The sequence below is a fragment of the Microplitis mediator genome, chromosome 3 (genome assembly GCF_029852145.1).
Source record: "Microplitis mediator isolate UGA2020A chromosome 3, iyMicMedi2.1, whole genome shotgun sequence".
Classification (NCBI taxonomy): Eukaryota; Metazoa; Arthropoda; class Insecta; order Hymenoptera; family Braconidae; genus Microplitis; species Microplitis mediator.
The window spans coordinates 24,046,905-24,062,406 of record NC_079971.1 but is presented as its reverse complement, the minus strand read 5'-3'; the positions used below and the strand labels follow the sequence as shown (position 1 = coordinate 24,062,406).

The 15,502-nt window shown below is 32.3% G+C and overlaps 3 protein-coding genes and 1 non-coding gene across 5 annotated transcripts; 2 read left to right on the top strand and 2 right to left on the bottom strand.

The window, feature by feature from the left end:
- The first annotated feature begins 471 nt into the window (after positions 1–471).
- On the top strand, positions 472–4,680 carry LOC130665820 (ell-associated factor Eaf). 2 transcript variants are annotated; one of them, XM_057466425.1, is made up of 6 exons: positions 472–890; positions 979–1,189; positions 2,646–3,189; positions 3,260–3,378; positions 3,450–3,710; positions 4,541–4,680. In XM_057466425.1, the coding sequence occupies exons 2-6, from the start codon at positions 1,078–1,080 to the stop codon at positions 4,654–4,656; spliced, it is 1,152 nt and encodes a 383-aa protein (XP_057322408.1). In that variant the 5' UTR covers positions 472–890; positions 979–1,077; the 3' UTR covers positions 4,657–4,680. The 2 variants fall into 2 exon arrangements, with proteins under 2 accessions (XP_057322408.1, XP_057322407.1); XM_057466424.1 differs by having other exon boundaries at positions 473–895.
- Positions 4,681–4,958: 278 nt separating this feature from the next.
- Positions 4,959–9,680, bottom strand: LOC130665819 (chondroitin sulfate synthase 2). Its single transcript, XM_057466423.1, has 3 exons — positions 7,683–9,680; positions 7,343–7,612; positions 4,959–5,405 (listed from the first exon to the last, which is right to left on the bottom strand). Exons 1-3 carry the CDS (start codon positions 9,438–9,440, stop codon positions 4,959–4,961), a joined length of 2,475 nt encoding a protein of 824 aa, XP_057322406.1. The 5' UTR covers positions 9,441–9,680.
- Positions 9,681–10,869: 1,189 nt separating this feature from the next.
- LOC130664807 (histone H2B-like) lies at positions 10,870–11,491 on the bottom strand. The gene has a single exon (XM_057464910.1). It carries the CDS (start codon positions 11,470–11,472, stop codon positions 11,098–11,100), a length of 375 nt encoding a protein of 124 aa, XP_057320893.1. The 5' UTR covers positions 11,473–11,491; the 3' UTR covers positions 10,870–11,097.
- Positions 11,492–14,059: 2,568 nt separating this feature from the next.
- Trnae-uuc (transfer RNA glutamic acid (anticodon UUC)) lies at positions 14,060–14,131 on the top strand. The gene has a single exon. It is a non-coding gene; the product is annotated as a tRNA-Glu (tRNA).
- Positions 14,132–15,502: the final 1,371 nt, after the last annotated feature.

Genomic DNA, 15,502 nt, shown 5'->3' with positions numbered 1-15,502 from the left:
GGTTTAGTCAGAATTTTAATTCAAAGCCCAAAAACTTCTAGTAGAACCAAATTTCGATCTCAATTGAAAACCCGATTCTTAAAATCAAAATTCCCAGTCATCTATCAAAAATATCGCAAAATTGCACAGAACCAAATTTATACAGAATTAAATTTCCCACAAAAAAGTATTCTATACTTTTTTTCCTAAACTCAATAATTCCCAAGTTATTTCCATTTAAACTCCAAAACTATACTTTCAAATTTTTTAAGCAATAGTTCCACAAAAAAACAATTAAAATTCGAAATTTAAAAAAAACAATTGACCTACGCAACAATAATCTATTGTCAGTAACTCATTATTCACACACGAGTTCCAAAAATCTAGATATCTAGCTTACCAACAACATAACCTCAACTTACCATCGCCAAAATCACAGTAAATTTGAATTTCCCGCGCGTTTTAGTTGACGGTCATCCTATCATCTTACTTGCACATATGGCAACACATCTGGCCATCTAACCATCTTATTACATGCACACTTAAAAAAAAAGTTGCATTACCTGTGTAGTGATCGTGATACCCGTCAATAAAATCAGTGATAAATTAAAAAAAAAAATCCTCCAATTTAAAATCATCTTTCATTTTTTTCTACTCCAGAAAAAATACTCGCGATTATCTTAAGAAAATAAACTACAGAGATAACCTTAATCTAGTCTTATTACACACACATATACATATATATACGTTTATATACGTATTTTAAAAAAAGATAAATGTACACCTAGTTGTTACAATATAAGACATCAGTAACAGCTGTTACAATTAATATAAATCATTTTACCAAAATGACTGCCATATATTGGTCCTTACGTTTGTCAAAATGACATTTTTAATTGACTAATTAATAAGTAAGGTAATTATTTATAAACAATTATTTAATTTTTTTAAAAATTTGGTTAGAAAAATTTAAATAAATAATTTTTTTTTTATTTTTAGGTGCCGCTGTAAATTTAAATAGGAGGTGATGTAGTCTGTGATTAAAATTGTTTATGAACAATAATAATAATTAAATAATTAATTAACGTAATAAATAAAATGGCCAAGCGTTTGGGTCTGGGTACTGAAGTACGGGAATTAAAATTCGGATCTACTTTTACTAATAATGGAAATAATTCTGGTGATAAGACTTCGTTTCATACAATAAAGTGTAAGTTTATTTTGAATTTTATTCAAATTTTTTTTTATTACTAACAATTTTTGTTGAATTTTTTAGAAGGAACTTCGGGTCATAGACCAGACCGTTGAAGGGTTTTATAAATTATTTATAATTATTGTTATTATTTTATGGCTTTAAATGCTCTGGTGGTTATCCCCGGTAGTCCGACTCTATAATTATAATTTTAATTATAATTATTATGATAATTTAATTGAAAGTAATTGCAGTTTAATTTTTGATAGAGAAAATAATTCAGTTTTTGAACTTTGAAGTGAGATTCTGTCGAAACTATGGGAGTTAGGGTCAAAAGTTACTGGAACTTTTTTGTAGAGAATTTAATTTCCTATAAATATGTACTGGGGTACTTTTGTCATATTTTTGATATTTTAATGAGAATTTTAAATTAATGACAGAAAAGTGGGGATTTTGTTATTTTTATTGAGTGGGTGTTTAAAATTAAAATTGTGGGTTATCTATTAAAGATACGCGGAAAATGTATAGGAACAAATTTATAGAGAATTAAATTTCCTACAAAAAAGTACTGGGGTATATTTGTCATATTATTGATAGTTCAGTCAGAATTCCATTTTAAAAGTGAAAGAATCTAATGAGATGTTTTCATTCATTCTATTGCTAACCCGTGAACTTAAAATCAAAATATCGAGTTATGTATCAAAGATACGATGAAAATTTACAGAAACAAACTTACAGAGAAATAAATTTCCTATAAAAATGTACTGGAGTATATTTGTCATATTATTGATAGTTTAGACAGAATTCCATGTGGAAGATGAAAGAATATAATGAGACGTTTTTATTCATTTTATTCATAATCCACGAATTTAAAATTAAAATTGTGGGTTATCTATTAAAGATACGACGAAAATGTACAGGAACAAATTTATAGAGAATTTAATTTCCTATAAAAAAGTACTGGAGTATATTTGTCATATTATTGATAGTTTAGACAGAATTCCATTTTGAAGATGAAAGAATATAATGAAACGTTTTTATTCATTTTATTCATAATCCGCGAATTTAAATTAAAAATTGTTGGTTATCTATTAAAGATACGCGGAAAATGTATAGGAACAAACTTATAGAGAATTTAATTTCCTACAAAAAAGTACTGGGGTATATTTGTCATATTATTGATAGTTCGGTCAGAATTCCATTTTAAAGATAAAAGAATCCAATGAGATGTTTTTATTTACTCTATTGCTAACCCGCGAACTTAAAATCAAAATATCCAGTTATCTATCAAAGCTACGATGAAAATGTACAGAAACAAACTTACAGAAAATTAAATTTCCTGCAAAAAACTATTCTTTAAATTTTTTCATAAACTCAATATTTACTGAGTTATCTCAATTCCAACTTGAATTAAAATTTCATAAAAAAAATTTAGCAGTAAAAGTTGAAAATAATAAAATTAATTAACCAACAGATGACTTCAAACCAGCAAGTGTCGACATTTCAAAGATGGCAACAGTAGACGTAGGTCCAAATAACACGATGACAGTGACAGTTCCTCACCTTGATGGTGCTGGTATTCCTCACACTGTCTTCAAAGGCTCTCAGCGTCCATGTAGCAAAGAATGTGTCCTGATCTTCAACCACCTGACCGGTGAAATAACTCTAGAAAAATTGTCATCGAACATCCAGGTGAAGAAGACCCGAGTAGAGCAGCGGTCCCAGTCATCAGTACCACCATCGGTGCCCACGTCCACGGCTTCCAATTCATTGAATCGTCCCAATACTCCAATAGAAACAAAATTAAAACCCAACAGTACAAGTAACAGTATACAGGCATCAAATATTAACGCCACTAATAGTGCCAGGTCCTCTAGCAGGACTAAAGTAACCAGTGGTAAGAAAAGAGAACCCACTATGCAGTTACATCCTAAGACAGCAGCTAGTCCACTACGTAGATCACCTTATCATGGTAGAAGTCCATCGAACATGCCGTCAACTCTTTCTAATAATATAAGGTAACATTCATCGTCATCTAATCCACTCATCAAGTACCAGAATAATTCAGTCCATTATTTAATCCAACAGTTCCCCCGCGAGAGCCATCAGTTCAAGTCAAGGAGCGTTGCCTTCGTTGACCAGCCTTCCAGTCATCGGCGGCGGTGATGACAGTGATAGTGCTTCTGACCTTGATAACTTCCAAGAAGGTACGGGATTTTTATTTGTCTATCGGTAATTATACTGGGGATTTATCTAATTAATTATTTTAATTTTTCAGTACCAGCACGAGCTCCTAAACCTGTCGCTGTTCCTGTATCCGTACCAGTACCAGTACCCGTTCCTGTCCCTGTTCCTGTTCCTGTAACTGTAATTAGTTCAAATTCACATGAACGAGCTAGAAATTCGTTGTCAACGATAGACAATGAAGTAGGTGTCCTAAGTGATTCAAGTTCAAGCAGCGGTGACTCGAGTTCTGATAGTTCCGATAGTGATTCGGATATGGACAATGTTCCTAGTGCCACGACAATTAGTACAAATGGTATTTATTTAATTATTGTACTGCTACTAAAGCTGCCTTTAATAAGAATCATTTTACACAGAAAAAAAATTTTTACGTCTCAAGAAAATTTTTATCAGAATCAAGGAATTTTTTTCATCATGAATTTGAAATAAAAAAATTTCTTGGATCAAGAAAAAAATTTTCTTAGGTCAAGAAAAAAACTTTTCTTGGATCGAGAAGAAAATTTCTTGGATCAAGGAAAAATTTTTTGAGATCAAAACATGATACTGAAGTTAGCAGACGTCTGACAGTTTTTGAATTTTTTTAAAAAGGATTAACTATAAAAAAAAATATTTTTAAAAATCGCACCTATAGTTTATTAAATTTTCTACATGTGTATATTTTTAGTTTTTTTTTTTTTTGTAATTTATTTGTTGAAAAAAAAATCCGAAAATTTGTAACTGTCTGCTAACTTCAGGATCGTGCTCAAAACCAATTTTTTTACTCCAAGAAATTTTTCGCACCATGAATTGAAAACAAAAATTTTCTTAGGCCAAGAAAAATTTTTTTTGGATCCAAAAGAAAATTTCTCGGGTCAAAAAAAATTTTTTGAGATCAAAACAAATTTCTTATCTCAAGAAATTCTTTGCATCATGAATTGAAACCAAAAAATTTTTTGAATCAATTAAAAATTTTCTTAGATCAAGAAAAAAAATTTCTTGCCGCCAGAAATTTTTTCTAGTCCTCCAAAAATTTTTTTTTAAATTCTTAGTGCAAAATGTTTCTCATACCTAAAAATTTTTTTTGCTGTGTGTCAAAACTTAAATTTTATTTATATACTTATTTATTAATTAAAATAATTATTACAGGACATACTAATGGGATTCGAGCAGGTACGTCACCGTTACTTCCGACGACGAACTTGCAAACTAATTTATTAAGCGAAGATCTCCAACTGTCTGAGTCGGAATCTGATAGTGATTGAAATAAATAAATAAATAAATAAATAATAATAATAACAATCCGATACTTTTTAATTTAACAATAAATTATATATTTTTATTTACGCATCGGGAGATAAATTTTTTAAAAAATGCTTGTACAATTTTTTCTTATAAATATATATAAATATATATATATATTTAAATGTCCAGTAGGACTGTGTGTTGATAAGGTATTGGGAGTTTGTAATAATAATTGAATGATAATAATAATAATATTAATATAATTAATAAATGATAATATAAAGAGTAAATAAATCTTGCCAAATAACAAAATATATATTATTTATATGACTTTATATTCGTCAATCAGTCTCGCGAGTTGCCCGCGATGTCCCAGGGCACTTTTGCCACATTCATTTTTATTTTTATCGCTGTAATGAATTTTCAGCGCGGGTTCAATGCCGCGGAAAATATGCAAGTCGCTGTACGAGACAAATAATTTGAATATCGAAATTACGCCACTTGATTTCGGTGATTTTTTCTTCAGTAATTTATTTATTTCCCGGTCGCTGTGGACCTGCGGCAACTCGTTTTCGCTCGCCCGGCGAACTGCGCGATAATCTTTCGCGTAAAATGAAATACTTTCGTAATTAGACGTGTCGTAGTAGCCGTGGTTGTGACTGAGGTCAAATTTCAATGATTTCTGATCACTTTCGTATAAATTTGGGTTGTATTCGACGAAAGGTATTGGACTAAATACTTGCCATTGGACTATTGTGTTCATTCTAATCTGTAATTTAAAAAATTTCTTATTAATATTGCGGTTATTTAAGGGAAGCTGGTCTGAGATAAAAAAAAAAGAGGATGTAATTTTTTTTGCAGAGTACGTTCGTTATTAAAATTCTCAAAATTTGTGACATTATTAAGCAACATTCCAAGAATATTCTACTAAATTTTCGGAAAAAAATATTGAAAAATGAGCCAGTGGCAGTGGGGAGAGACGAGTCACAAAAAAAAAGTCTCTATGCCGTAGGCAGGATAACTCATGACTGCCTCATCTGAAATAAAAAAACCAAAAAGATTTCTTTAGAACGTAAGTTTATCTGGGATTTAAACGAAGGAATAAACAAAATGTCAATTTTTGAATTTTTGGTAAAGGCGCAATAAAAAAACTCTGATTTTTGCCAAAAATTGCTCCTTTTGTTTAATTAAAAAATAAGTAGTAATTAAAAAAAAAATCTTTCGTTCAAATCTAAGATTAACTTATGTACTAAAGAAATCTTTTTGGTTTTTTTATTTCAAATGAGGCAGTCATGAGTTATCCTGCCTACGGCATGGAGACTTTTTTTTAGGTGACTCGTCTCTCCCCACTACCACTGGCTCATTTTTCAATATTTTTTTATAAAAATTTAGCAGAATATTCTTGGGATGTTGCTTAATAATGTCACAAATTTTGAGAATTTTAATAACGAACGTACTCTGAAAAAAAAACCACAAAAACATCCTCTTTTTTGTGAGTGTGAATGCAGCAGACATCAGACAAATTTAAATTTATAAATAAATAGAGTAAATAATTAAAAAAAAAATATTTGAAAAAAATGCACTTATGGATTTCAAAATTTTTTAAATGTGCATTTTTTTTAAATTTTATTTTTCCAATTATTTACTCTATTCATTAATAATTTTAAATTTGTCTGATATCTGCTTCATTCACACTCATAATTTTTTTTGTATCTCAGACCCGTTTTCCCTCTTAATTAATTGATAGTTTTTTTTTAACTGTAAATTATATTTGACCGAAATTAGACACAAAGAAAAATTAAAAAAATTATTTAGTTTTGTCAGAAAAAAATTTCAAGAGTTTTGAATCCCGAGTAAAAAAAATTTATATTCGTCATTAATTTAGATCCAAATTTCATCAGGAAACTCAGATCGTGACACAAATATGACTTTCATCATAAATTTATATCAAAAACTTTAATTACGACAGTAAAATTTTTATCCAAGTGATCCGAAGTTCATTCACTAAATTTTTTTTACAATCGAAATTTACTGATCAACTCGGGCACTTGATAGAAAAAATTAATCGATAATTTCTGAATTTATCAATTTGACAAAAGGTTTAATTCAGTAAAAATTCAGTCAAGTTTCTATCAAAGTCGTCCCAAGTTCAATTCAAAGACAATAAATTAATTATGATACTGAAGTTAGCCGACGTCTTAATTTTTAGATTTTTTTTCAAATGATAAATTATTAAAAAAAAATATTTAAAAAAATTGCACCAACAGTTTTTTAAATTTTCTACATGTGCATATTTTTAAATTTTACTTTTCCGTAATTGATTTTTTGAAAAAAAATCCAGAAAATTATTTATTGTCTGTTATCTTCAGGATCATAATTAATTTTAGAATTGATACGGATTTACTGGACGAAAAGTTCTGGAGCAAATTCATTGATGAGTCATGAAAATTTTTTTTTACACGGGATCTTTACGAAAATTACGAAATTAAAATATTATATGAATATTCTGATACAAAAATATCAGAAGATGGAAATTGTTTTTTGAATTCAATATCTGTATTAATAAGTGACGAGAAAATTTTAAAAGTTCACCCGTTTATTTTTATCCGTAAAATAAAAAATTCGCACTTTTAACTTCCATCAAATTTTATTGAGCCGAGATCAAAATTCCGGTCAAAAAAAAATGTTAATAAAATAATCACTTACTCTATTCAAATAATCAACCGTAAGTTCCATCCGAGTCTGCACAAATAAAATCAAACTTTCCATTGAAAATTTTTTAATAACCAGATCAGTAACCGCGACTTTAATCCGCGGATCCTCATTCCCTCCCTTGGGTAATTGAACCGACAGCCAAATAATTTTCGTCTGTTCTTTGCTCTTATTGTATTTATCAGTGAGACTCAGCGCCAGTGTCTTGACCCTCGCATAAATGTCATTCGCGCCTTTCGTTGATGAATTGTTGTACAAAAACACCTGGACAAAATTATAATTACCAACGAACTCTTATATAATTAAAAAAAAAACGTCGGTGAAAAATAATTACCAACATCAGTGTAGTCTTGTCTCTCTTCTCCATGCAAACAGACCCATAGTCTTTAATAAATTTAATAGAGTCATCGATATTACTCCCGTCGACCATCAGAATCAAATTAACCCTCGTGTTTTCCGTGACGTAGGGGGCCGCAAGCAGCTCGACTTTCCCCAGCGGCTTGCAAAGTTCGATGCGTTTCACAACTTTTTTACTTTCTTTGGTACTCGAGTCTGCAAAACTTAAGTCTAGAATATAATCCATCCCTCTGGAGGCGTCGAATCTCATGTACCCATTGACCAGTCCTTCATATTTCCACTTGCCGTCATATTTATCTTCGATTATCTTCTTGCCCACCATCAGCACATAGTCGATGTCCAGTTTCTTGCTACCCCGTAATTTACCCACGTTACCGAAGTCCGTTTCCCCAAAAATATGGGTCGCGTTGAAATAATTCCAGCGCAAAATATCAAAACGTCCTGGCGCCTTGTTCCCGGGATTGATCCCCACTGGCCAGGATGTTCTGTTGCTGTTATAAATATTATTACTAGTAATTACCGGACCTAGATGTGCGCTACCGGATATTTCATTCCTCAATTTCATCATAACGTTTTCTATTTTTTCTAATTCTTTCGCGGCAACGAACGCGTGCATGCGGTAAATTATCTTCGGGTCATATATCGGATAGACTGACACCAGATTATCAAAGTAGTTGTTGTTTATCAGCGAACTGAAATCCTTGACGAAATTAAAGTTGTCCGGCAGCTGCTTAGCCGCGAAAATTTCATTTTTACTTCGGAATAATTTTCTGCTGCACGGAATCTTTGTCGAGTAGTAAAGACACCTTCCGAAATTGACGTCATCTGATTGACTCGAGTACAGAAGAGTATTTTTTACGCACCAGTCGAGATTTTTCTTCAGCTCGCGCATTATCGAGTTGCTTATCAAGATCCCCGCGTCGAGGGAACAAAAGTTTGTTAAATTATCATTAATATAGTTGTCATTATTAGTACTGTCAGTCTTGATTGGAATCCCCAGATAAATTTCTTTGTTGCTCCCGATGCTGAAGCTTTCGACCAGAGCCATCAGCTGCCTCGCGTTCACGTACGACGAGTCTTTGATGATAAAATAGTAGTCATAGTCATCGAGATAGTTATCAATAATGTACTTTATCACGTGGAATGGCTTGAGGATCTTACGCGCGTCCGTAAATCCAACGATTCCCGACAAAGTCACATTGGGTTTCTTGTTCCCGTTCCCAGATCCTTCATTTATCGTAATAAAGTACCGAATTTTCTCGATCAAATGGCCCACAGTTCTATTAAAAACCACTCCGCGGCTGTGCAAGTGCTCGGGGTTCGTCAAAACACCGAGGAATAATTTTTCCCGGATCCCCAGCTCTGTAAAATAATACCGCGGGCGAATAAATCTCCATTGTTTTTTATTTACATCGGTATCGAGGTGTAAAGACGATGGTTTCTTTATTTTCGGCGCGTATTCGTCGACTTGGTCGTTCGACGACGGCCGATTTATTTGATTATTTATTTCATAGTCGTTATTATCCTGGCTAGTGAGTAGAGTTAGATGTGATGAACGTTTTTTGTTTATATTACGATCTACTGTTTCGATTGATCCATATTTATCATCGTGCGAATCAATACTTGACATTTGGTAAAGCAGTAAACTTATTATTAGTCCGAAACACATTCCGATAATGAACCCATTGTTGTTATTTTTGCGACAACATACTGACATTTTTGATAGATATCTCATTATTATTGTTTATTATTACGTTACACTAGTATCACATTATATATTACATAAATAATTGATCGCGGCAGCACTTGTACCCGTAACGGAACATGAGCGCATTGACCGAAACGATAATTTATCACTTAATTATTTATTAGAAAAAATATGAGTATTTATATGTATATATATTTATACTGTGACTATATTTAGTTAATTATTTATTTTTATTAATCACAGGCATTTGTTTGCAAAGACGGTTAGTTTTTTGTTATGATCGTTTGCGCATGCGCAGAATTTTTTTAAGGCTAGAATACGATCATTCAATTGTCATTGAAATTAAGTGATGATTATTTTAAATTATTCTAATAATAGGTGTCCGTTTTTAAATAAATTGCAGAGATGAAAAAAAATTATTTGAGAATACGCCGGAAAATTTATGTTAAAGTAAATAATTCTGAAACTGACGGACAATCCAGAATTTTCGGATTTTTTTTTTCAACAAATCAATTGCAAAAAAAAAACTAGAAATATGCACATGTAGAAAATTTAAAAAAACTACATGTGTAATTTTTTCAAAAAATTTTTTTTTACAATTAACCGTTTGAAAAAAATTCAAAAATTTATAGACGTCGGCTAACTTCAGTATCATTAAATTCAACTAACAATTAAAAACTTTCGAATTTTTTTTTTCAACAAATCTATTGGTAAAAAAAAAAAACTAAAAATATGCACGTGTAGAAAATTGAATAAACCATAGGCGCAATTTTTTTGATATTTTTTTTTTTATAATTAAGTGTTTGAAAAAAATTAAAAAATTATTTAACGTCGGGTAACTATAGAATCATTCAAATTTTTGATTGCCGAGATATTTTTAGATGGTCGGGATGAATTATTTGGACAAAAAAAAAAACGAGTTTACTAAGTAGTTTAATATTTTAGTCTTATGAAAATTAAAAAAAATTTAAGGGGTAATTTAATTTGGAAAATTTTTATTTATAAAAAAAATGAGGCGACTAATTTTAATTTTCCCGCGGTCGTAGTTTTACTTTTCTTACATCAGACGGCTCTGCCTTCGCCACCTAACCTTGAAACTGAAGTCGAAATATTGAGAAAATTATATTTAGAAATAAAAAATAAGCTTTTATTATAGTTCGCTCTACAAAAATTTATGAATATTTTCTTAATTATTGAATGTAGATACTGATATATTTGATGATCCTAAAGTGAGCAGACAATTAAAATTTTTTGATTTTTTTTCCAACAAATTAATTACAAAAAAAAACAAAAACTAAAAATATGCACACATAGAAAATTTAAAAAACTACAGGTGCAAATTTTTTTTTTTTATAATTGATTCTTTAAAAAAAAGTCAAAAAATTATTAGACGTCGGCTAACTTAAGTATTATTATATTTGATATTTATGAAGATAGGAAACACTAGTGTGTCGTTGTATTGATAGACGCAATGAGAATTGGACCTAATACTCAAAAAATTTATGAGTCATGACAGGGTTAGGACATGAGGTTCAAGTTTATGAGCAACAATTAACTTATAAGTAATGACAGTAATTAAATAAAAAAATTAATTAAAGTATAATTATACTTGACAGTAATATACGTTTTAAAAAATTTGGTGGCCCTGAAAAGGGCCGTTTGGTTTATAGAGGATTGAGGATTTTTACTTGGAGCTTGTGTATTTAGTGACAGCTTTGGTGCCTTCACTGACGGCGTGCTTGGCCAATTCACCGGGTAACAGAAGACGGACTGCAGTCTGAATCTCCCGGGAGGTGATGGTTGACCGCTTGTTGTAGTGCGCAAGTCTTGAAGCTTCAGCAGCGATACGCTCGAAGATGTCGTTCACAAAACTGTTCATGATGCTCATCGCCTTGCTGGAGACTCCAGTGTCAGGATGAACTTGTTTCAAGACTTTGTAGATGTAAATGGCGTAACTTTCCTTCCTCTTCTTCTTGCGTCCTTTCTTGTCACTCTTAGTGATGTTTTTCTGGGCCTTACCAGACTTTTTCACGGCTTTTCCACTTGCTTTAGGCGGCATGGCGATAACGGATTCAACTACTAGCACAGACTGGAGCCAAATGTGAGGTTGCCAAGCTTTCGTTTCCTTTTTAACACAAAACGGATCGGTAACAAGAAACAAATGCCGTTCAGTAGAAAATAAAAGAAGGGATACTCGTACTTCTATTGGATCGCAGGTTCCGAAAAAAAAAATAATAATAATAACTGCGTCGGTGTGTGCGAGCGAATGAGAAAATTGGTTGCAGTAGAGGGGATATTTCCTTTGCTGTGATTAGTTCGCGCTTACCGACGAAAAATAATAATAATATTCAAGGCATCGGAACCTGCGAGCCAATGGAAATGTTAGAAGCGGTAGAGGGGATATTTCCTTTGCTGTGGTTGGTGCGCACTTACCGATAGAAAGTAATTACAGCATAATTATCACGTCGGTACCTGCGAGCCAATCAGAAAGCAGTAAGTTGAAATTTAGTGGTGGGGATGGTAACGACTGGAGGTTTATTACGGACAGACGGTCATCATAACTCATTTCCAAACGGAAACTTACCTTGTTCGTCACGTAGTGTCCACTCAAGCTTTCAACCGCACGTAAAGATGGACTATCCAATGGCTGAACCGGTCAACGTAACTGGCCACTGTTACAAGCTGGTGGACATCAGCAAGAAGATGTTCACGACCGAGTCAGGAGCTGTGGAAGTGTTGGAGTGCTCCCTGTCTCCGAGGCCGGACATCGAGGAAACGTGGAGTTTCCGTATAGAGCTGAGCCACGACGAAGAAGATTCCCATTGGCTGTCATTGGGGGTTCAGACAGCAGACTCCCGGGATCAGAACACCAGATACTCGGTGCAGTGCTTCGCGGTTGACTTGTTTGGCAACCCGATGACACTCACTGAGGAGTCTGCTCCCTTCAAGGCCCATGGGAAGTACATTCACCTGGGCAGCTGCATCCGAAGGCATGACAAGAATGACTTCTTCGGAATATTGGACGGAAGGGACGAAGTTACTGTTCTTGTCCATGTAACGATCCTTCCTTATTAGATACTTAAGTTCAGACTTAAGTTGAAAACGGCCCTTTTCAGGGCCACCAAAATTTTCATACGTAAAAAATACTCAAATTCAATAACCTTCAACTCATATCCTTGCTCCTATAATTTTGAATATTGATATTTAGATATCAAGTGCTTAATAAAAAATATCATATTTCTAACATTTGTCACGATATAATTTATAAACTATTTCAGGTTATGTATGTATGTATATTAATTTTTACTGGCGGTATCGTGCAAAAATACTGACTTTTTTTTCTAGCTCACGGTTCTTTATAATGGAATACTCAAGTTCCCGAACTTTGGGTTGAAAACGGCCCTTTTCAGGGCCACCAAATTTTTTTTTCGTAAAAAATAATTCAAGTTTCATATCTCTTAACTTAAATTCTTGCCCCAAAACTATTTAAAGTTTATATTTATTTATTAAATGCTCAATACATACTGTCAGATTTTTAACGTTTAATACGATGTAATTCTTAATGTTTTTCTGGTTGCATATATATATATATATATATATATATATATATATATATATATATATGGATGCAAATGGATTTTTTTTTGACAGTATAGTAAAAAAATCCCGACTTTTTTCTTCTAGTAATAAGATACTCAATTTTCCGAGCTTTGGGTTGAATACGGCCCTTTTTAGGGCTACCAATTTTTTTATCTGTGAATAAAAATTAAAATTTCGTCTCCTTTAACTTAAATCTTTTCTCAAATATTTTTCCAACATTAATGTCCACTTCTAAATGTCTCAAAAAATTAAAAATATCGAAAAATTAGAAAATAATTATTTTTAACGTAAAATAATAACAAAAATAATAACTTCGGTATCTGCGAGCCAATGAAAAAATTCATAGCGCAGAAAGAATATTTTCTGAGCGGTGATTGGATCGCAGGAACCGACGTGAAATAATAACAACAATATTGACGTCGGCATCTGCGAACCAATAAGGGAGTAGTAGAGTGGCGCTCTGCCCCCCCCCCCCCTATATTAATTTTTGCTGACAGTATCATGTAAAAATACTTTCTTTTTTTTCTAGCTCACGATTCTTCATAATTAGATACTCATTTTTCTGAACTTTGAGTTGAAAATGGCCCTTTTCAGGGCCACCAAATTTTTCATACGTAAAAAATGATTAAGATTTAATAACAATTACCTTACACTCTTGCTTCAATACTTTTCAAAAATTAATCATCATTTATTAAATGTCTAATAATAAATCTCAAATTTCTATCATTTATTGAGATATAATTTATAAAGTTTTCCAGACTCCATAAATATTTATTATTGTTGACAGTATTGTGGGAAAATACTGACTGTTTTAAATAAAGTTTGCTCAAATTTATCTAGATTAAGAAAATTACATATCATTGTTTTAAATTAACCGTTAAAAAAACTCCAAAATGTTTAAAAATTAAAATTTCTAATTTTAAATTATACAGAATTTTTTTTTTTTTTTTTTTTTTTTTTTTTAACTTAGCTTTGAAATTGTATTCAAATGATTGTGACCAAAATTAAGCATAAGTAAGTAAAAGTTGTCATCGACTAATATCTGCTCCGGTATAGTGTAGGGGTTATCATTCCTGGTTTTCACCCAGGCGACCCGGGTTCGATTCCCGGTACCGGAATATTATTTTTTTTTTTTTTTTTTGCAAACATTTATTTTCAAAACTTTCAATCGAAGTATGAATAGTAGAACTATTTTTGATTTCCTTGAATAATTATTTTGTGTACTTGATATATAGGGAAGTGGAACTCACGCTAGCGGACAAAAGTCTCAAGAAATTCCACAAATATATCAATAAAAAAATTTATATCATTCACAGCCTGGTAAAATTGTTGAAATAGTAAATGGCGCATCTACTATTATATTAAAGAATTAACTGAATACGAACGGAAAAATTTAATATTGTTAAACTTTGATGGTTCGTATTGAAATATATCTCCGTTGAAAATGTTAAAAATTTTGTCTGATGCAAATATTTCAAGGATCTGCGACAGAATTGTCACGTCGGTACCTGCGAGCCAATCAGAAAGCAGCAAGTTGAAATTTAGTGCTGGGAATGGTAACGATTAAAGGTTCCTTTGAACGTCATGTGAAACTACTCAAACTTTCAACTGCACATAACGATGGACTTCGACTATCCAATGTCTGAACCGACGAACGTAACTGGCTACTGTTACAAGCTAGTGGATATCAGCAAGAAGATGTTCACGACCGAGTCAGGAGCTGTGGAAGTGCTGGAGTGCTCCCTGTGTCCGAGGCCGGACATCGAGGAAACGTGGAGTTTCCGAATAGAGCTGAGCCACGACGAAGAAGACTCCTTTTGGCTGTCATTGGGGAGTCGAACAGCAGACTTCCGGGACCGGAATACCAGATACTCGGTGCAGTGCTTCGCGGTTGACTTGTTTGGCAACCCGATGACACTCACTGAGGAGTCTGCTCCCTTCAAGGCCCATGGGAAATACATTCACCGGGGCAGCTGCATCCGAAGGCACGACAAGAACGACTTCTTCGGAATATTGGACGGAAGGGACGAAGTTACTGTACTTGTACATGTAACGATTCTTCCCCATTAGATACTTAAGTTCAGACTTAAGTGGAAAACGGCCTTTTTCAGGGCCACCAAAATTTTTACACGTAAAAAACAACTCAAATTTGAAACCCTCCAACTCACATCCTTGCTCCTATAATTTTTAATATTAATATTTATTTATTAAGTGGCTAATCAAGAAGTAAAAATTTTTGACATTTATTAAATTATGATTTATTATACATTTCAATTTGCAAATACATTTATTTTTGCCGACAGTATTATGAAAAATACTCATTGTTTCTTCAATGTACAGATTTTTCATGATTCGATGCTGAAGTTTCAGAAGATTTAAGTTTTGCAACATTAATTTGCACCATGCTCCAATACTTTTACAAAATAAATGCTTATCTTCATGTTAGTGTCTAATAAAGAATTACAATTTTTCAACATTTATTAAATTGT

What these genes read in the sequence shown, in the direction of transcription:
- LOC130665820 (XM_057466425.1), top strand. Translation starts at nt 1,078, where the DNA reads ATGGCCAAGCGTTTGGGTCTGGGTACTGAAGTACGGGAATTAAAATTC. An exon ending in TTCGTTTCATACAATAAAGT is followed by an intron (nt 1,190 to 2,645) that starts GTAAGTTTATTT and finishes ATTAACCAACAG; the next exon opens with ATGACTTCAAACCAGCAAGT. An exon ending in ACTCTTTCTAATAATATAAG is followed by an intron (nt 3,190 to 3,259) that starts GTAACATTCATC and finishes TTAATCCAACAG; the next exon opens with TTCCCCCGCGAGAGCCATCA.
- LOC130664807 (XM_057464910.1), bottom strand. Translation starts at nt 11,472, where the DNA reads ATGCCGCCTAAAGCAAGTGGAAAAGCCGTGAAAAAGTCTGGTAAGGCC.
- LOC130665819 (XM_057466423.1), bottom strand. Translation starts at nt 9,440, where the DNA reads ATGAGATATCTATCAAAAATGTCAGTATGTTGTCGCAAAAATAACAAC. An exon ending in ACAAGACTACACTGATGTTG is followed by an intron (nt 7,613 to 7,682) that starts GTAATTATTTTT and finishes AATTTTGTCCAG; the next exon opens with GTGTTTTTGTACAACAATTC. An exon ending in CGGTTGATTATTTGAATAGA is followed by an intron (nt 5,406 to 7,342) that starts GTAAGTGATTAT and finishes TTTAAATTACAG; the next exon opens with ATTAGAATGAACACAATAGT.